Source organism: Anser cygnoides, chromosome 6 (assembly GCF_040182565.1).
Source record: "Anser cygnoides isolate HZ-2024a breed goose chromosome 6, Taihu_goose_T2T_genome, whole genome shotgun sequence".
Lineage (NCBI taxonomy): Eukaryota > Metazoa > Chordata > Aves > Anseriformes > Anatidae > Anser > Anser cygnoides.
The window spans coordinates 21,542,262-21,563,237 of NC_089878.1; the positions used below are offsets into that span (position 1 = coordinate 21,542,262).

The 20,976-nt window shown below is 39.2% G+C and overlaps 1 protein-coding gene across 5 annotated transcripts in view; it reads right to left on the bottom strand.

Annotated features, from left to right (window-relative positions):
- Window positions 1–20,799, bottom strand: part of UBR3 (ubiquitin protein ligase E3 component n-recognin 3) — a 105,572-nt gene extending 84,773 nt beyond the window's left edge. For 2 of the 5 annotated variants that reach the window (XM_066999513.1, XM_066999512.1), the window contains exons 1-5: window positions 20,279–20,799; window positions 7,321–7,460; window positions 6,776–6,934; window positions 4,990–5,133; window positions 4,341–4,390 (exon numbers count right to left, since the gene is read on the bottom strand). In XM_066999513.1, the coding sequence (XP_066855614.1) occupies window positions 4,341–4,390; window positions 4,990–5,133; window positions 6,776–6,934; window positions 7,321–7,460; window positions 20,279–20,730 (945 nt within the window). In that variant the 5' untranslated portion in view covers window positions 20,731–20,799. The remainder of the gene's footprint in view (window positions 1–4,340; window positions 4,391–4,989; window positions 5,134–6,775; window positions 6,935–7,320; window positions 7,461–20,278) is intronic. The other 3 variants (XM_066999515.1, XM_066999514.1, XM_066999516.1) reach the window with 2 other exon arrangements.
- Between the last annotated feature and the right edge of the window lie 177 nt (window positions 20,800–20,976).

Genomic DNA, 20,976 nt, shown 5'->3' on the forward strand with positions numbered 1-20,976 from the left:
TTCAATAATTTTGTCAGTTGGTTGCTTTGATTTCTGAAACTGGTTGCTACAAAAATGTTTAATTTAGCACTACAAATTTTCTAAATGTTGCACATCCATGGTTTCGCTTTACTCATCAATAAGGATTCTTTTCGTTTGTTTCCTAAAAAACTTATCAGCCAACACTTCGACTCATAAAGTTGGCAACACAAATAGCTGGATATTTTGTAATCAATACAAAGTTTTGTTCCAAGAATAAAGTCCAAGAATAAAGACCAATTCTAATTGCTTGTTTCCTACAGAATAAAGCCAACACCTTATGCAGGCATTTGTCATCTGAAGTTTTCAATGCACTCTGCAAACAAAACAGCAAAGGATCTAAAATGCAATGCAAGTTAAAAACATCACCACCACTTCACAAAATCTAACACTTAGAAAATAATGTGACATTAGAGGACTATATTTAACATTGTGTTTCTCATTTCTAACAATAGCAGTTCCAATGAAACCGTGACATAAACAATAAATTCTACAGGTACTAATAAAATGAGAGAAAATTAATGCAAGTATCTACGGCTAACAGTAATCAATCAATATCAACCTTCTCTAATCAAAGGTCCTACTTTAGTTCCGAATTTCAAGAGGGATGATAAAGAACATGGAACACAAGAAGAAACTATTCTTCATTGGTGAGAAAAATTATTCATATTTTATATATAAGGACTGACCAAAATTATCACGTTAAGGAAAGATCTGATTTTTTCCTCATCTCTTCAGTACCTCCATCTAAAAAAATCCGTAGCCAACTTTTAAGATGGACACACATTTGAACTCTTAGATCTCCTGTGGTCTTTGTGAACACGTGCTACTTCTGCGCTCAGGAGGCAGTCAGTTGTCAGCATGTTGTCACTGATCACTCCCCCACCAGAGAGGCCAAAGGTGCCAAACAAAAATCAGACTTGCAGAGATTATGATACTACTACTGCTGGAAGAGTCTGCCATTTAAGTCTCCTGCCCTGAAGGAGGAAGACAAGGATTCAAAATTCCTGTTGCTGGACAGATGACACCTTCAGGTCTACCAGCCTTTTCAGCAGCCGCAGTGAAGCCAGAGAGGTGGTAGAGAGGCCTTAATCTGAAAATAAGGCATTTGAGCATACAAATTGTAATTAATGTGTTGGATTCTGACCACCGACACCGCCGCTCTGGCAATATAGAAGGGTAAACATGCGTTGTTTATGAGGAAAATGTTGAACGTTACCTCAAAAGTTGCAATGAAGATTATTTCATTAAAAAGAAGAAAAGTGTTGACTTACTGAGAAATACTTTTGAGAACTGTTTTTTCCTTAATGACACCAGATAGTTGGTTTCCATTACTGCAGTATAGTAGGATTAAATCTTAATGTCAAGTGCAGAAATATTAACAGCCTTGAGACAGCGAGTGCTAGGTCACACTGTGTTTCCCAAGGCAAGGGATAAAGAATAAGCATATGAGAAAGCAAATGTAGAACACCTTGTTTTTACCCACTTAGTACACAAAAATAATACCAGAAATATATGCAGATTTGCTTTACATAACAGAATATTTAACAGTATGCCTAAGGTGTGCCACCTCTGTCTAAATTTCAAATAATAAATTTTATGTAATATCGGATGCCATTTTATAAAATGGTCTAATTTTTCTACTATTACATTAAACAAAAACTGGAATCAACAACTTTATATAACTACATATGTCATTTTAGCGTTCATTAAACTACAGTGATGCCAAAATGAGATATCCAATACAGTTATCCACCAGCGCAGTCGAAGTGTTCATGGACTGGGTTTTATTACTTGGAACATACTACTCTCTTAAATAGAAAAGGTTTAGAAATTGTCTTTTCTTTTTTTCCTCCTTTTGTACAAAGGAAGATACAAAGGGGGAAAAACTAATGGCAAGTTGTCTCCAAAATATCACAGGTTGGAACACAAAGCATTTTAAAAATAAAGCACAAATATACCTATACCATTTTACGGGAAAAAACTAAAACCAAAAAAAAAAAACACCCACATCTCAGCATAAATTCATCTATCCAATCCATTTTTAACTTAGAACCATCTACCATTGTAGAAATTAAGCCAGACACTGAACTATGCAAAACTTTTCAAGTTACTTACTTCCCTAAGGAAGTACTACTTCAATTCATATCCTTCATAATAGCTCTTCATCGGTGAGCTACTTTTAAAACTCACCTCATAGGAAAGTACACCAGCCTTTCTAGATTCATCTTAAATATTAGAGAAAGAAAAACCAGTTAGAAGTGTACTCTTGCTACGTTTCTAAATTCAAGCATAGCTTTACTCTCCTATAAGAGGTTATATCAGAGCATAGAAGCTGTAAGTACCCTTTGTAACATATGGGAATAGATAGAGGGGAGGAAGAAAAGTCAAAACAATAGAACTTCTTCCTCATTTCTCTAACAAGCAACTCTCCAGTTAGCTTTTCTCTAGTAAACTCATTTATCTAATACGCATTTCACCTTCCACCTGCATAGCTCTGTTTAGGCTTTTTTACTTTCTTTTTAGTAATTCACATTTGGTAAGCAGACCACAATTATGAAAGATTATAAAAGGGAAAAAAAGCCATCTTTCTTTCAGCAATGCTACTGAGATTTACTTATGTAGGCTATTCTAGTACCACGTTTATAGAATGCTTCCTCTTTGTTGCTCTGTTTCCTAAAAAAAGCCTCAATATTATTTTTAATTGCTTTCTACATTATATCAATGGGATTTTATTGAAAATAGGAAAGGAAAATCCAGAAGCACAAATATACATTAAAGATCATTTACATTTTTAGTACTTATTGTTTTTACCTTCAACTTTACTTCCTCTTTTTTTTTTTTCCTTTTTTAATTTCTAAATGCGAGTTTCAAAATAGGAACTTGTGCTTTTTTTTCTTATATACATAAAAGTATCTTAATAACGTAATTAAGATCTTAATGTTGATCCCAGGCATGTAAGCATGTACAGAACTTCCATTCAGGTAAATCACATCTGTGCCAACATAGTAAAATATTTACATACAATAAACAGCTATTCACACCCTGGAGATCAGAAAAAAGTCTCTCTAGAAAGCAGGTGTCTAACTGGCAAGCTGTAGTGTAGTTGCCGTAAATCCCTCCTCATTTATAAATAAAATATCTTTGTCTTAAAACTTACCCTGATAAAAAATTCTTTCCCCCCAACATACATCTCTGTCTCTACCTCCATCTTGGACATCCTTCCCAGAAGTAGTGTTGCTGACATCTGATCTCTCTTCAGACTCTTACAACTTCAGATTACTCCTCTGTTACCATTACTTACAGAGGTAAAACACCAGGAAGGATACTAAGTTATTTTAAGTTTAGTCAAAAATACTACTTGAGCTTATTAACATTAACTTGAACTGCCTTTTTAATTCCTGGGCCTTAAAAGTGATGTTGCTAGCAGTCTTTCTCATGTTTTTGTTTGTTTGTTTTTGTCAAGTGATGGTGAAAAAACAACAAGCAATACTTTGAAAATGCCAAATTATAAATAGCACTGCTGAAAGCATACCAGATACTGTTGTGCCTGTGACAGAGGCAAATATGTCATGCAACTGTTTCAGATACACACAAACAATTGTTTTACTTCAATAACCGTTCAGAGAATTCAAAATAATCAGAACTTCTATGAAAAATTATACTTAATGTTATTTAAAATTAGTTATACTACCCTACCATATCTCTACGAATCAATCTGAAGGCTTACTACTTGAAATTAAGTTTTAAGTAAAGGGGGGGGGGCGGGAAACAGACGGACAGACGAAGTTGAAAAAGTAACCCTATGAGAATTTAACTTTCCACATTAAGTTCCACTTGTTTATTATATCTCAGTATAGGAGATTCCCTCCTTTTTACTCCCACACAATATGTTTGGTAAATAGGGTCAAGTCTACACATGGGAATTTCTCTGCAGATAAATTCTCACTGCTACTATCACCAGTTCAGCTGGATTCTCAGGTGCCAAAAGCTGCTAACATCATTCTGAACATCACACGCTTTAAGTTTGCTTTAATCAAGCCCAACTTACTTGATAGTGATTTTTGAAGTACTTAGACAAGTTTCTTCTATATTACTTATATAAATTGAACTGAAACAATATAAGCAGAAATAAGGATTTTTTCCAAGACGTCCTTAGGACATGAGATCTGTTCCTTTATGTCTCCATTATTTCCAATTACCAAAATGGAGAGAGAGAATGTAGTAGACAGAAGAGTAAAGGTTTGCAGGATTTGGCTGCAAGCAATTTCTCCTTTTAATATTCTGTTGCAGTTCATTATATTCTTTAAAAACAGTCTCACCTCATCTGAAGAATCCCCTTGTCCTGATGTTGCTGTAGCACCTGCTAAACCTTTTGAAATAAGAAAATTTAGAAATTCCTTTCATAAGTCTTATACTGAAAGAAGAATATTTTATGATATTTAATTAACCAGCATGAAATGAAAAAACATTAACTTTCTAAAAAGATACACAGCACTGGACTGAGAAACTGGGGTCAGATTTCCAAGGAATACTCAGAATACAAAATCTGGGTGGGACTTGCAAATACGTTCAATTGCAAAGCTTCAATGTACTGAGTTAACAGAGACATGCTCTTCTAGAAATTGCAAAAAAAAAACAGAACTCCAACTGCCTTCACTGATCAAAAAATTCCACAGCACTTTTGTAGGAACAGGTCGTTTAACTTAGTTGCAATGACAAAATTCCACTACGAGCAATTTCATCTTGCCTACTCAAATTCCACTAACTCTACAATAGAAAAATGATGCTTGGTATTTCAGCAGCAAGAAGTGAACATGTTTAATTTTGTTGACAGAATTGAGTCCTGTAATTTGGTGGTGCACTAAATAACAGGTAATTCTACAAGTTTTATTAAGATTTGCCTTTAAAACAAGGTAAAGTATACATAACAATAGTCAAGTCTTATCTTAAATACGTTTTTACACAAACCTTGAACAGCTAATGTGCTAGTACCAGCTCCTTGTTCCTGCATGCCACATGTAAGTTTATCCTCAGGAAATGCCAGTCCGGAGCCTTTCAAAGCAATGAGGTACTTTTCATGACTTTTCTTTGCACATGCATTCTCTCCAACACCTTGAATACATATGTAAAACAGCATTACAGTACAACAGCTACCTGGTTCATATATATTATACTCTATACAAGCAATCTAAAAATGGTCCATGTTTTAATAAGCTGTATAATTTTGAGAAGTAGAAACTAAGAAGTTTTTCAACTTATAAAACAAAATCCAAGAGACCAGACCTTCTGTTTTTCACCTTCCAATTTGGTGTTTCCTTCTGAACTATATACTTAATTTCCATTTTAACAGCATTGCCACCATTAACACCACAGGAGAAATAAAAAACAAACAAACAAAAACCCCACACATTTATTTTGGTATTTCAAACAAGACTGGGGGGGGGGGGGGGGGGAAGGAAGGAGGACCCAAGATTTCCAGAGGACCAGAACTGTAATGATAATACTCCATATATACATTCTGATAGTTGGAGCTTTGAAAGAAAAGTTCAAGTTTTGGCAGCTTCAATTAACAAAAGTTATTCCAAAAGATATTACCACTTGAACAGTCTGATGAAGGCAAGTCATATTGTATGCTTTGGATATAAAATTTACACAAAGAAATGGATTGAAGAAAAAATGTACTATAAGGAAAAGATAAAAACCTGATAGTTTGCTCCTCTAAAGTTTAAGGAAAATAAATCATGAAAGAGATGCCAGCATCCTTTCAGATATACACCTTTCACGCTCAAAGCTAGAAGTGCAGGTTCTGCTTTACTATCCTCTTCTTTGCTTTCCCTATCTAGACACATATTCTCTATCCCAAAGGTCCAAATAATAAAGCCTTACTTCCTATTCTACATCTCTCTCTCAGGAATTCCATCACATGTAGGAGAAGAGATGTCATTAAGTTTCTCCCATTCAAATACCATCAGACAGGAGCAAAAAAGAGGAAAGAGGCACGATAAAGACAACTGCCCCTGCAACAGCATTTCTCCTTTCAAAGATATGAAGATTGCTTGTTCAGCCAGCTGCTGCCAAGCTACAATAATTACTATTTGTTCCATACCTATGCAAAGGACTCAAAAACGATACCTTCTAATTACAAGAAAACAAGACAGAGTTAATTTATACTATTTGGGGTGGGGCAAAAGGGAGAGTGTTAAGACTGACTACCCAACATTTTTAGATTCACTGTCACTTCGAACAGGATAGAACAAATAATTGCTTGTACAGAATTGACTATTTTTAAGAAAAAGAAAGCTTTTCACAGAAGTGCAGTACATACGATGGCCTTCTGCCATTCAAGTCTCCTCCAGTAACCTCTGTGAGAACAGATCCCAAAATATATTACACATGTTCCACTTCCAATAGACACAATGCATCTTATTTGGCAGCAGTAAGCTACCATGTTCACTTCACTTTACAGTGAGTGGATTTATTGCAAAAACTCATTTGAAACGATGCCTCTCTATGCTGTTATCTGGGACATAGAAGATAAGAGATCTACTGCTGTATAGGTCTTAATAAGAAATGCTTCCAGTTGTTCCCGAAGCCCACCCCCCTTCTATCACCAACAAAATATATCCATAAAAACATGCAATTTTCTGGGGTTTGAGAAACTAGATAAAAACATGCAGCTCTGAAGTGATAAAACGTAAGTCCTTAAAGTCTTCACAATTTAGAAATTTAATTACTAGAAATAACACAAACATACCGGAGCTAAGATCTTTGTAGAACTGTTGGCTAGTCAAAACCTGTGTAAGAACTGATCGCATTGCTCCTCCCATTTTGGTCAAGTCTTCTAGAAAGGAAACATGAGGCTCCAAAACCTGGAGGATTTTATGAAGGTCTTTCTCTGATGGTAGATCAAGAGCTGAAAGCCACATAACAAGAACTTTTGGTATAAACATAATGTAAACTAGCCAAGACCTACACAAGGCAGAACAGCTATGACTAACACAAAAGGAATTAGCTTATATTTATAATGCTCTAAAATTCACGTGTGTAATCTTGACTTCATTTTCTGGAAGAGCTCAACACAATGCTGCGTAACCCTTAAGACATATTTAAGAAGCTTTTCAGCAGAGAACAAAATCAAATAGTCTCACCAGGCAGCAACATGGTTAGGAAAAGATGTACACAATTCAGTGATATAAACTACAGATAGCAGGCACGTATTTGTGTATTGTGTCTCATATCTCAAAGCAAGAGATAGCAGCATGGTAAGATATGCTAGAGACATGCAAATTTAAAACATACCAGGCTCATTATATCCCTCTCGTAAGTGCTGAATAAGGCTAAAGATGAACTGTGGAAGAACCAATTCTGACATCATCAACAAGTCTTTTGGGACACATGGAACATTTGAATTTGACTTAATCCGGTGTCTTTTACAAAACCTACAACAAATGAGAAAAATGTTAGCCGAGCACAGTTCAGCAGAATTACCATACATCAAGAAAGCCACTACATTTTCCATTTTTCAGAGCATATACTTTTACATTAAAGATGCTGTAGAAACGGTACTCTGAAATTCCAAGCACAATGTTCAAATCCACCTTGTTTCCAAATACAAATATAAAGCTGTCAAATTTATTTCCCTTCCCAAAGTTAACATACCTAGTTTTATCTCACACATTAGAAACATCTTCATTTAACAATTAGAAGAACAAGGATTTTCTTCATCTAGACATACCTCCCAATTTCTAGGCTATCTGACTGAAAATATTTATCTAAAACAGCTTCTCTTCTTTATCTGAAACAGTCAAACACTGAATGATGTCCTGAAGAATCAGGCCAGAGGATGACTTTTTAATGTCTTTTGACATAAATAAAAACTTCTGAAAGCATTGGAATTCACAGGATTAGTATTTACTTCAAATGTATACCAACTGAGATTTACTTATCAAAGTATGATAGAAACACCCTACAAGAACTACACTAATTGCTTCATTTAAAAATAAAAGAAAACATTTCTTCTCTGAAGAATCCCTGTTTGGTGGTAGCTGAGGCTTGGCTACTACACAGCAACATGAGGTTGAGCCAAGTCCCATTAGAGCAGACAGAATGATTTCCCACTGACTTAACATAAGCCTGACTCAAGACCCACTGAATACTTCCCTACTCCCAATCTATTTTTAGAAAGGGCATTTACCAACACCAAAGACTTATTTACCTATGTCAAAGAAGCAGCTAAGAAGGAATAAAGACGTCTAAACACACATAGTTTAAGAGTACATTTTACTGAAAAGATTCACTGGACTTTACCAGTAATTTTTCAACAGGAAGATTAAGAGATTGATTCAGTATCACTGAGATACAGCTTTGTGTGAATATGAAAATTATTTTCTAAGTTTATTCATGCTTTCACTATATGCTATAAGTTCCCTAAGAAGTCTGGTATTCTCTAGAGAGAGCTTTTCCTTGAGGACCATCCAAGTACCACCCTCAAGACAGGAAAGAAATAAAAGAAAAACAAAAAACTTAGGATAAAAAAAAAAGATACAAGAGCCCAGTGATGAAGACAGCATCTTCATCTCTGTTTTTACTGAAGTGTGGCTAGCATCTTCACAAGACTTAACACTAAGAGCTTCTCCTGTGCTCTTACCCATTACAGATAACACTTTTTATTACAAAAAGATAAACAAATATAGTAGCAGCCAGATGATCTGCTGTTTGTATATACAGCCTACCCATTCCTGGGGAAAAAACTCCTGAGGAGAAAGAGCTCAGTGACGACTAACAACTTCTGAGTTAATGTACAAAAGGAAGGCTTTCAGTTTTGTCATTCACAAGAGTGAATGGCATTCACAAAGTCATTCACTTTCGCTTCTGTCACCCACATTTGACTCATCCACATACAGAAACCTGAACTGCCATAAGTCACAAGCCTCACATTATCTGAGCCGCAATATAGTAGAGTCTTAAAGGCATTTGGTTTCCTTTTCACCGCTACCCTTGTAAGAACGGATCAAAAGTAATAACAATACGGGCCTAAAGACACACAAGGAAAGAATTACTGTGAAAAAATCTGACTGAACCCATGTCTACAATATTTGCTTATGAGACTGTTTTATCCTGTTTTATCTGTTTATCTTTAGACTGTTTTATCAAAAACCAACCCAGCCAACCAGCCACACACCGAACACAACAATCCTGCCACTGGATGGTACTTCTGCAACCCTGAAATAGCGGTCCTCTATTCCACTCCAAACTCCACTGCCTTTACAGGGTGCTGTACCGTTCTTCTACTAATATTGACCAAAATACCAGACAAGGGCTTCCAAGATCCTCAGAGTTTAAAAACAACTGTTTTAACTACAGAAGAGACAGAACCTCAAGCTGTGATGAGGAGGAAACAAATTGAAGCTTTTAATACAGAAAGGAAGAGACACCTATGACAAACTTCACCAAAGGATTACACAGTCAGTCACTGGACAGACAGCAGACAGTGCTATTTCTTAATCAGTTCCTTGTACTTCTAAAAGAGCTTCCCTACCGTGGCATCTGAGAAATAATTGTTCATCTACATAAATGTATGCTTCTGCAGCACTTTGAAACAATCAAAATAGGGACAACATGGAACATTTTCCTAATCTTTCCTGATGACGTTAAGCTCTGGAACTCCATGACTTGGAGCAGGAAGAAGTAGGTTGTCTCCAACAGGTGGTTATGAAAGGTGGATATAAGCTAGATATTAATTAATTTTTACAAAGAATGTCTAAAATTAAAATAACTACAAAGAGGAAGACTGACAGGCCACCTTAATCTAAGTTTTTTTACATGCTTTCAGTGTTGCAGAAAGGCTTTTTCCTACAAGTCTGTAGTTTGTTTAATTTTTATGATTTCACACTTCTTGTGCTGCACATTTTTCCTTGTAAATATTTTTATTACGCTACAATGAGCTTTAAGAATACAAGTGTCTCAGTGAGAGTACCAATCTATTAGCTGGAGATATTCAAGACCTATCTCAGCGAAGAGCTAAGTACTAAAAATACAACTAAAAGTACTAAAGTACTTTTAAAAGTACTTAAAGTACTTTAATTTTTTTTTTTAAAGTACTTTAGTACTTAAAGTACTAAAATACAACTCTACAGGCAGACAATATCATCTTTTTTTTTTTCCCCTTTATTCTTTTCTCTAACTCAAAAATACACCGAGTCATTTTGTTTCCTATGCATTTTCCTTCTCCTGAAATTTTTTTTTCCCCAACAAAAGCCATGGCTAACTTCAGTAAAAGGAGAGAATAACACAGTAACTTGCAATTAAATAGAAATCGAAGTTTAACAAGCAATCTTGTCCACACGACCCCAAATACAATTCTTGAAGTTCCTTATGCTGCATTGATATCTTATTTGTACAGCGTGGAAGAACACTTAACATTTACTTAATAGCAAAAAACACCATGCATTTTTAATATAAGCAACATCTTGACTTTCGAGCAACCTTTGCTTTAGACTTTCCAGGTTCATTTCATTCTCTCGTTCTGTTTCTGCCTTTAATAGTTCTACTGTGAATTTCTGAAACGTATTTTAGAGGTGGCTTCACGTAAAATAACCCCTTTCCTTTAGGTTGCAGTTCCACAAATGCTTAAGTTGAACTAGGTCAGTCCTGCCACAGTTCTGCCTTTTGCCCTCTTACTTCTTCCAGCAATGCCACTCAATCAATTCTGCCTTAGGCAAGCTCAGGAAGCTAAGCTAGCAGAAAGTTACTTAGTCTTCAAAATATATATATACACATACACGTGCGTGCACACACATCTAGAGTGGCATTTCACTGGGCCAGCTTAAATCCACTAACACTCACAGACCTGCCTCCTCTGCACTGAAAGTCACAATGAAATTGTCAAGTCGTCATCATCCCTTCCCCTGCTCACCTGAAGGGGAGCAAAACACACAGAAGAAAAACCCGACAATGCAAGAGAACCAGCTCAAATCTGAATGTGTATAATGTCTTGCAACCAGCAGATCAGGTAGATACACGGCTCGTTGTGAAACCAACTCCTCCACTTCAAAGAAGGGTTTTTAAACTTCCCCAGTTATTAGAGCAGCTGATGAGTGCCTTCAGAACCAGCCAGACCACACCTTCACAGCTTTTGAACATTTGCACAGCCCTCCTTACACTACATCCCACAGCATCTCAAGTTTCAGTTGCATTCCAGAAACTTGACATAAGTTCATGCATATACAGAGGGACTATTTTTACCCTCACTTTTCTCTCACTCTTTTGTTCCCTGCCTCCCCATGTTTAAAACTCATTTGTTTTAAATTCAATCATAAGGCTGTCCGTGTTCACACAAGTCTTATAACACTGTAACACAGTAAGCACCTGACTCCAACAGAAACTTCCAGGGATTCTTGTCTGGGTAGCAATTACTCCTCTGAACAACAGGACCCAAATAAAAACTACTGGAACTTAACTCCTAAGCAACTCAATTCATAAGCAACAGAAGTAAACCTGTACCTGATTCTTCAACTCAGCAACAATAAATCATATTTAATGAGTTTTTATTTAGGACATTATTCACATTAGAATTTCATGCCATATATTGCAGTGACTCAAATGTCAAGCAATGTTTCAAAGTTTTCAAACAAAATGAACAGATTTTGTAAATGAGAACCCAAACACTTCAAAAAAGAATAAGCATTTTGTCCCAACAGTTAAACTAACAAGCAAATGCTATGCTTACATACACTACACTTATGTTTCTACAAAAAAAAGAAAAAAAACAAGATGGAAAATATTTAATGAGTGCTACAATTATCTCTCAGTTCTTATGAACTGATTTTTCATTCTTTACATACTAGTAAAGAGTGTTTATATTTTTTTTCTTCTTCTGCTATTCACATACTACAGCAAATTTTAATTCAGAGCAAAATATAACTTTTGTAAACAGGATTAGAAATCTGTCTTGATGAAAAAGGACTTTGATCTATTGTAGCCTCGCTTTATGTAAATCCACTTTTCCATGACAATTTACATGAAGTTAACTGTACAAAAGCAGAGAAATAAACTATTCTACTTGTTAATTTAGGTTTTTGGGTTGGCGTTCTTTTTTTTATTATTCCTCCACCTAGTAATTCAATTTCAATAATTAAATTCGTTCTTTTCACCTGCAAAATAAGGTGAGAGACAAATCGATGTGGCACTGACTTCAAGGCCTGAGGAGTGACAACTCACCTGCTGCTGCTTGGAAAGAAAGCCGCAACCAACAGAAGAGTTCAGAGACAAAACCGAGCGTTTGCCTTTCTGCTACAAGGGATGCACCGACAAGAAGCAAACCCTAGCAGGAAGATGTCAGTGCAACCCTCCTATCCAGGAAAGCTCGAAAGTAGAGACACTGCTATCAGCAGGGGAGGCCTGTGAAACGTGGAAGACAGAAAACCCCTAAACACCTTTAAAGGGCATCCTTCCAGGCTGTAAGCCTTCACAACAAGATGTTCAGCCACACTAGTAGGCTAGAAACCATAGATCAGATAGTTGGAAGATATTCTGATCCTTGCAGAATAGGAGGAAGAGAGGCACTGAGTTACCAGCAGCGCCCTTAGAGCTCGGTGCTCTGCTGAGCTCCCTTCAGCGCAGCAAGCTCCCCAGTTAAGACAAACAGCAGACAAAGAGGCCCTGCAGAAGAGCATGTCTATTATCCCCTCTTAGTTCTCAGATGTAAACATCTCATGTAGTAGTTCGAATTATGCTGAGTTTCATTAACAGACAAGTACCCACTGTCAAACAGTACATTTGGCTATTTTTATCACAAGACCCTAGAAATAGTATAAATGAGAACGAATGAATTTTTTTAAATCCACTGTTGGAAGTTGTTAAATTTGAACATTTTGATAGAAAGTCAAGCAATTCAAAACAGCAACCATCTTCTGCTGCAAAAATATTGCCTTTCTAAAAAGGGCAGATGCGCTGGGATATAATTACAGCATTGAAACTGCATCTAAGTACAGCTTACATTTACCTTGCTTGATTGAAAAGCCTTAATTTACACTATTTTAAATATATTTATACAATAACAGACATAGCTAGCTAACTTACAAACATAATACCCGTTTGAAAAAGCTACAGCAAAGAAGATATCACAGGGATCACAAAGTGTGGCCCTTGCATGTAGAAAGAGCGTCAGTTGCTCTGTTAATGGCAATACTAAAATCATTCGTGTGATCTTAATTCAGCCATTTACATGTATGAATATGATCTCTAACCACAATTTTCAGCAGGAAAAACAGCTTTTTTCAGTTGAGAAAAGATACAGTACTACTTAAATGAGCAGCTAATTTAGTATTTTGTTGTACTGAAGAAGGCCGTGAAGAGAACACTCTTCAAACTCAACTCTGAAAAGCAAACTTCATGAACATTAAACAAAAAACATGAGGAAATTGCGTTCCAAAGTCTTTCACAAGATGGAGTCTAAAGGTATTACCTCTATTTTTTCCATACACAGACCTAAAAATAGACAAAGATACAAGGCATATTCTAATTCTGGATTCTAATTTTTTCGGATTATTCAGAGTTCTTAGCCTCGCATAGCATTCACAAAGCAGAATTCCCAGCTGACTTCAAAAGTAAGTCTGAGACACGAGAACATGAGCAAATGCAATATATGGCCCTGAGCCCTCATCAGATTCATCTCTTGTTGACCTCACTCTTCTCAAACTGTTAGCTCCCATACAGTCTCCCCACCGAGCTGCTTTCAGAGTACCATCAATTATCTACCTTAAAGCACAAGGAAACACATGTTCTATTTAAAGAACAAAAAGCAAAGTTTCCAAAATAGAGTCAACAAAATATTTTTCTGACTAAGGAAGCAACTAAATTTTCCCAAGAAAATTTAAGCAGGTCAAACATCCGGCACGTAATACTTCGGCCTGAATGCTCAGTCTCACAAAGGTCTATGTGACTGCATAGTGCCACATGTAAAAACAACCCTCATTTCCTCAGGATCTGAGTAAGATGCAGGATTTTAATAAAAGCTGTCAACTTCAACGGATACTGCTTCGGTCAGGCCCCCAACAAAATGCATATATGTGTAATTTGCAGTTTTCTTGGACAGGTAATGCCCATGAGTTTTGTACAAAAGCCATTATTGCTGCAGGCACTGTGCAGAAAGCTGAGACATGGATCCTGATGAAGGCAACAGTTAATTATACAGCCCTTGTTGGTGTAAAATTCAAATGGCTCTGCTGCTCAGACATAAAGAACATTCACCATTACTGTCAAAGCTAACTGCCAGAACCCTCCATTAAGGAGGGCATCTATGAGACTCTTATTTAGATCACCTTCAGTTGTCCAATCCCATTGGGGACTTTTTTTTTTTAAATATAAAACTCCTGATATTCTGCAAGTTATAAGGAAGAGTGTCCTAAGATCTGAACGAATCTATATTAATTGTCTTTAAGAAAACTTAAGAGACAAAAGTGCCTTGGGAACGTGCTCCCCAAACGTACACCCAAAATCACACTTACTCTGCTGCCAACAGATCTCCTGACAGCTCCTTGTAGATCAGACAAATAATGCTCCACCCTGAAGTAGCAAACTTAGAATCCTGGAGAGCTGATAGGCTCACAAAAGGGATAAAAGGAGCTTTAGAAGTTGGCAGGATCAAAGCAAAGGAACTGGAAGTCAACAATGGTTAGCCCAAATCTAAACAAGACTGTCTACACAGACTTCCAAAACACCAGTTCTTCTGAAATTGAATACGTAAAGGTATATTTCAAAGCAATAGACAAGTCACACAATAAATAAATCAAATTTCAGACAAGGTATGGTATATAACAGCAATACCAATCTTTAGAGTACTGTTCTGTTCCTCGAACCAAACCAAACGAACCAAACGAACGCCAACCAAACTGGTCTTAACAGCAAAAATTTAGGGGTAGAACTATCATGTATTCTTCAAGTTTGTTCAAGAAGTAACACAGAGAGAATTGTGGCTTTTAAGTGTTTAAATTACATGTATTGATACATTTGAGTCCCAAAGGTGACAGTCACTTCAGGCCCTTACTGACTCCTCTAAAACAACTGTGTTTTCCTGAGGCATGTATAAACTACGTGGCGTCTAGTCAGGCCACGGCTCTAAAAGTAATAACCCAAAATTATCACTTGGCTGTCAACCATTTGGAAAACATTGCAGTAACTAATTTAGAGGCAGATGTAGTCCTCATTAGAGACATTCTTAAGAGAAATCAAGACAGGCAAGTTTGTGAGTTGGCTTTGTCATTATGGACCTAATCACCAGCAATCTGAAATCTCCTTCTTTCCAAGGATAAGACCTCACTTGAAGCTCTGCAAAAAGTACTGAATATTACTGGGGAATCCTAAACAAAAGCACAGAAACTATACGGAGCTGGGAGCTATCCTACAGAATGCCACACATACCAGCCCAACAATCTTACACGTGAGGACCTTTTCAGGTAGTTTCACAATGCTCGAGTCTAAATTCCTTGACAGCGTGTAGGGCTTCATTCTGCTTTTGAAGCATCTGTTTCAGCAGCTTCTTGGAAAAGAGTCTGAAGGAGCACTTCTTCCCTCCCGGAGGCTGCACTACCAAGCGAGCCCGAGGGCTGGGAGAACTGGAGCCTCCTGGCCCGCAGCGAAAGAGCACGGCTGGCAGAGCCGCCGCGGGAGGGCCAGCCTTGGAGCAGCAACACCCCACGTATGCTCAACACGTGATTCACTGTTGCAAGACAGTCGATAAAGTAACCACATGATCTCCTTAACGCCAGCAACACAGCCATTACCTCTGCTTCCCAGAACCATGCCTGAAACAGATCTGCCTTTCCTGATACTGAGGGGATCACAGCTGCTACAACCTGAGATGATGAGACCTCGCCTCCTGAACAGGAACAGAAAACATCCCAAGGTGACCACTGTAACAGATTTCTCAACAGCAAGCTTGTTTTTTTATTGTCAGTCTGTTACAGTTTTTTCACAGGTGTAGAATAGAAGAAAGGTCCTTTACTTTTACTTCGCAAAAGAAAGTAAAAGAGATAGCAAATATTCTTCTGTAGTTCCCAAATAGGGCAAAAAGGCCGTTTCTATTGAAATGAGGTCCTGTAAGGAAGTGCCTCTGAAGGTGGGTAAAATAAGGAACTATGTCAAAAAGGGAAGGAAGAATATGGGGACAGAGTAGCAAAGGTCATCAATACTAGGTATTTACTGTCCAAAATTTAACTATCTATAAAATAATACTTCCTGGATGCAAACATTTTAATACACTGAAAAAAAACAGAGACAGTTCTAACTAAACCAAACCAGGAGAAAATTAGCAGGCTAGAAGCTATGAACATACTCCTCACACTCATGATAAGCGAAAGGAGGCAAAGAGATTTCTCCAGCCTTTTTGTACAGGACCATGGCAGACCCAACAGAAACATCAGCCATCGAGACAGACGTAATTTTAAAAAGAAAGACATCCAAACTAGTGTGCAGATCAGGTGGGATCTCCACAAAACCTAAATGGAAAAATAAGTAAGGATCGTCAGAGACGGGGCCGAAGAAAGCTTAGAGCTGGGTACCTGAAGCTGCTGTTCAACGCACGGCATATAAACATCAACCTTTATCAGTCACCTTGTTTACAACTAGAATATTTTTGACTTCATGAATGACTACTAATGAAGAAATGGCTTGCTTTTACAAGTAGAAATTGATAATTTCTTAGACCCTTTTCTATAAGTCATAAGAGAAGGCAATGCTCCATGTCAATAGAGCCACCGGTTGCCATAACTACCACCAAATAGACAGCAACCATCAATGCAAAAGCCTGTTTAATGAAATTCTTAACCTGGCTTTTTGCCTCTCAGGATATGCAACTCTTGATGGAGATATTATTCTCTTTGTACTGTAATGCAGCACTATAACATCTGCTTCCCACATGATTAATTTAACAAATAAGCCAACACAGCGAGGCATACTCAGAAACAGGACACGAGGGAATGAAATAGCCAAAGTGTAGAGGCTCCCTAGTATATCAGGTTATTGCCTACAGACTGAAACAGAACAAGAGCGCAAGAAAGCAAGGCAGTACTCATCAATAACAGACCACTGACCAGTTATACCCTTATTATAACCACATGGCATATTGCTTTCTTCAAGCTTGTTTCATAAATTATGAAGTTTCATTACTACACAAGACCATCTACCAACCAAAAAAATATTCCAGTCTGAACTTCCCCTGGTTCTACTGCATGTTTTTTCCTAATGGACGAGCTCACCTGCTGAACTATGAGCACATGTCTACCATCAATGCTTTTGAACTGAAGATTTTTCCTTCAAAACATTATTAACCACCTCTGATGGAGATGCAAAATTTCATTTACCTATGGCTAGACACCATATGGGAGAGGACTACAAGCTATTTTCACCTCCTGATGTATCACTGAATTTCAAACTCTAAGAAACGCAGTCACAGCTAGAGCTTTTAATACTCAGACAAATAGCTACACGCTTAAAATTTACAGAGTTAGATATTTTCTAAAGTCTAAATTGCATTCTAGTAGACCAGAACAACTGCACTTAAGCGTCAAAACCACTGAAACTTGCATGAGAATCACAAGGTTTGAGAGCGTGACTATCTGATTTTCCTAAAACAATTACACAAGGTGCCTAAAAACAAATCAGCATGCAGCTATTACCATTACATAATGAAGCCAGGATATAGTGTACTGGATACAAAAAAAAAATAAATATTTAATACTCAGTTATCTCTAAAAAGTAAATTGCAGTTTTGATTAGTAACAGGAGATTAACACACATATCCTCATATTCCAGACCAAGCCACCTCTAGGTTTACATTAGCCACCCTAAAGAAAATGAAAAGATGTTCCAGATGGTGAGCTGGAGAGATTTCCTTTACACTAGATAAGTAGCTAAGACTTCATTAAAAGTATTTTTCAAGATGCATCAAATGAAAAAACACTGACCACGCAGACCAGATAACAAGAACCAAGAGAAACAAACTATTGTTACTAAAATACTCATTTACAGTATCCACACAAAGTTTTATCTACCATCTGCCTGCTCAGATAGAGTTTGTAAGTAGGTTCCACATTTGATTCCCTTGCTATTAATAGAAGCCTAGGCTGGGGTGGGCAAGGTTACATCAGGCTAGACACACTCCTATTTCCTGAATCTACAATGAAGGCCTCCCAAGGAGCATGTAAAACAGTACCTTCGCAATTGTGTAACTGATTTGTATACACAAAGTTAAATCAATTTATCTAAATGTACTGTATTGAAGCAATTCGAGTCAACAGGCAAAACCGTGTCTGTGAGTATGTGAGCCCAAGTGTTTGCACTTGTTAATGTTTTTACATTGGTTTAAATTTAACTTACTTCATCTTACATGGCAAACAATGTTTCTTCTTCATTTAATTGCATCAGCTTAAATCAGTTCTTTAGATAAGCAGGTAAAACCTTATGTTGAGAGCAGGCTTCCCATGTATTGTCATGCAGTGTCCTCCTGCACAACCAGGACTGGAAATTTTACTCAACTCAGGGGTGTTGTTTCTAAACTGACACTATGAAATTCTTTATCTGGAATAATTAAATCTACTGACAGGACCTAGCTCATACCAAGGACAACTTACTCTTGAATTCTACTGTTAAAAGTAGTAACTGGAGTAAATCTAACAGAGAAATGAGGGAGAGTACTCTTACTCCCTCAGGGTTTGCAGCTGTTTACATTGCAAATTTAACATTAATTTCTACTTCTTTATTAAACCAGCTTTATTTGAGAAAAAAATTCTTTAAAATGGGAAAAGAGGCAGAAGCGATAAACTCTGGGATGAGAGCAGTATTAGAATTCTTTTTAATATTTACCTGAAGTAGTTCAATTTGTCCACACTCTGTTAAAATCCTACCACTAAGAGGAGCCCTAAATCTATCCCACACTGAGCACTGGAAAAAGAGACAATTTTTTTTCTTACTTCTCAAGATCAAAAGGAACTGGTAATTCAGCGATACTGAGGAAAGCAGAAACACCAGAAGTTGAACAAGAACAGATAAAGAAGGAATTACTTCAGAAGCAGATGCTTAAAGTCAGTCAAGACCAAGGAAAAGAAAAGGAGAAAAAACACTCTCTCCAATGGGAGGGAGTCTACAAGTGGAAGTGATTCCATCAAAAAGGAAGAATGAAGAAATGATGAAGGCAGATAGTAACACGAACAAGAGGGGGACAAAAAAAAAATCATGACAAGAAACAAAGAATGAAGTCACTTCAGAGCAGGAGAACTGCAAATCTGGACACAAAGACTGAGAGTCAGGAAGACAACATTTAAATGGCAACAGAAAAAAAGCGGAATTAGTGAAATACCTAAGTAGAAATGCAAAGGAAAAAAGGAATTTTAAGACACGTAATGAAGCAGACTAATAGAGTGGAAGTGGTAAAAATATGAAGAACCAAGGTAAGGTTTGGTATTTCTACACTTTCCTAGCATTTTCTGCTATCTGCCACAACTACAGATTTACTGGGAAAAGATAAGATGGCTCTTCCAAGAGCACACCATCTTACCATAGCTAAAACAATCAAGACAGACTATTCCAGAAACCTGGCCAGAAGAGAAGCCCCACTCAAGTACTCCAAACTGTCTTCTGGTGAAGCCCTTCGCTCTCTGGTGAACAAACAGGAGTGCAATGAACTCAGCTGAAGATACCCGGTTGTGAAATGTCAAGTGTACTGGCTAGGTATCACCTCTACCCAACAGGTTGGCTGATCCGTCCCTTTGCCATCGAGCGCAATGGGAACAAAGGCAGGTCTAACGAGGTACCAAAGCTGTCGCCGCCTTACAGCCAGGCGCTCACGCCTTGCCTACAACAGGTCTCAGAGCACGACGGACGGCTGACTTCCCTGAAGCCCTGCCTGACCATACCCACCCAAGAGATGCCGAGCTCCTTGATTTCAACCTGCGAACAGCAAACAGCAGGCAAGGCGAGCAGCAGACTGGGCACACGCACAAAAATGGCTCCCCTTAGCCCGACCCGCTCCCTCCAGCGCGTTTGCCCGGCCGAAGCGCTGGGCTCTGTGACCACAGCCCCGGGCCGGGCGCCGACAGGCCCCTCGCCTCACCGATCCCCGGGTCCCCAGGCCCGTGCACGGCTTAGGGCGGGGACCCTGGCGAGGCTCGGTGCAGGGGGGGCCTTCACCGGGGCCGGGGCGGAGGCAGGTGCCGCCCCCGCCGGCAGGTGCCCGCCCGCCCGCCGATGCCGCCCCGCTCACCCGGCCTCCCGCATGACGTTGCTGTCGCCGCAGTCGCAGGCGCCCCCCGCCTGGCTCCGGAACATGTTGTAGTCGTGCCCGGCGTGCTCGCCCTGGTGGAAGCACTCCGCGCACAGGCTCATGCAGGGCGAGATGCCGCACGTCCGGCAGCGGTAGGCCACGAAGTTGGCCGTCCACACCAGGCCGCACAGCGTGGCCGGGTCGTAGGCCCGCACGGCTTGCACGAAGCTGTCCCACGGCTCCCCGCCCGACAGCAGGCAGCGGCACCACTCCAGCGCCTCGCCCGCCGCCTCGCCGCCGCCCGGGCCCGCCGCCGGGGCCAGCACCCGCTCCAGCAGCGCCCGCAGATCGCCCGCCGCCGCCGTCGCCGCGCGGCCTTCGCCGCCCAGCGCCGCCTTCAGCCGCGCCGCCGTCGCCCGCTTGTCCCGGCCGCTGGCGCCGGCCCCCGCCATGACGGGGCACCGCGGGGCCGTTACGGCTGCGCCGGGCTCCCGGCTCCGGGGCTCCCCCTTCCCTTCCCTTCCCTGCCCTCCCCTCCCAGCGGCACCTCCCTCTCGCGATAGCCGCGGAACCGGCGCCCTCCCGGCGCTGCCTCTCCCCTCCCCTGACACTGAGCCCTCCCCTTCCTCTGCCCGCCCCGCCGCACTGGCAGCGCGCAGGTGCGCGGGCACCGCCGGCCCGCAACACGTCCTTCCCGC